Here is a 1,284-nt window from a genome sequence, read left to right on the forward strand (position 1 = left end):
ATCCATTATCCAATGCTATCCAGTGCTATCCTACATATAAATGCTTCCAACGGACCCTAAAAGGTTCCTATTATGTTTCCCGTATTAGCACACGCAAGTTAACATATCATATATTCATATTCACACTTTCTCAAATATTTTTCAATATCTCTTCTCTTCAATTTTTTATTATTATTATTATTATTATTTCTTTTTTTCTACAATGGCTGAAGAAAAGAGCCAGGAAAAATGGGAAGGAGAAGTCTCAGGTCAGTTAAAAAGCTCAAAAGCACGAGATGTTTGGCCTCTGATTGCGGATTTTTTCAACCTACACAAGCTGCTCCCAACGCTCGACCAGTGTCACCAAGTGGGCAGTGAGGTCACCGGCGTTCAGCCGGGTGTTATCCGCTACTGCGGGTCCACGACAACGTCGCCCTCCAGCGAGACGATTACCCAGTGGGCCAATGAGAAGCTGACAGAGATCGATCCGGTCAAACGGAGTCTGAGTTACGAGATCACTGAAAACAACGTGGGGTTCAAGTCTTGGGTGGCGACCATGCAAGTATTGCCGATCGACGGTGATGAAGAGGGCGGGAGTGAGATCAAGTGGTCGTTTGTTGGAGATCCCGCTGAGGGTTGGACTTATGAGATTATGGTGGGGTATCATGATTCTTCTCTCCAAACCATTGCTAAGAAAATAGAAGATGCTTTGAGCTCTAAAGTTAATAGTTAAAGCGGCTGAAAAACTTTTTTTTTGACTCTTCTAGTCCACAATATGATAGTGTTGTGTTTGGCTATCTGTGTTGTCGTTTGTTCTTTTTTGTTTTGTTTTTTTGTTTTTGTTTTTGCTTCGAACTTGTTTGTAATAAGGGAGTTTGTTTTGCAGGATGAGAAAAAATAAATTATTTCATTGTTGACTTCGCTGATTCGAGTTTAGAATTCAAGTTGAGATGTGATTTTATGTAATAGCTTTTTACTGTAGTAAAAAAGTTAAATGTGATTGTTTGTGAGAGCTTTTTACTGTAAAAAAACTCGAATTCTAAACTCGAATCAGCGAAGTAAACGGAGCTTGTATTTTGATAAGATCTAACGGTAAAAAATTAACATTACCAGTAGAAAATCTTATCAAAAAAGTCCCTCGTAATAATTAATAAGTGGTTGAAGGTTAATTAATTTATTTTGTTGTTATATTTCGGGGTGAGTGAGATTTTCTCTTTCTTTAATTTGAAAATAATGTTAAGTAAATAAATGATTTAAATCACAATTCACAATAGATGGAATAGAGGGTAAAACTCCTCAATTTCT

General features: G+C 37.1%; 1 protein-coding gene across 1 annotated transcript; it reads left to right on the top strand.

Moving 5' to 3' along the window:
• The first annotated feature begins 202 nt into the window (after positions 1 to 202).
• On the top strand, positions 203 to 712 carry LOC21383890 (lachrymatory-factor synthase). The gene has a single exon (XM_010088232.1). It carries the CDS (start codon positions 203 to 205, stop codon positions 710 to 712), a length of 510 nt encoding a protein of 169 aa, XP_010086534.1.
• Positions 713 to 1,284: the final 572 nt, after the last annotated feature.

The sequence above is a fragment of the Morus notabilis genome, unplaced genomic scaffold (assembly GCF_000414095.1).
Source record: "Morus notabilis unplaced genomic scaffold, ASM41409v2 Scaffold11345, whole genome shotgun sequence".
Classification (NCBI taxonomy): domain Eukaryota; kingdom Viridiplantae; phylum Streptophyta; class Magnoliopsida; order Rosales; family Moraceae; genus Morus; species Morus notabilis.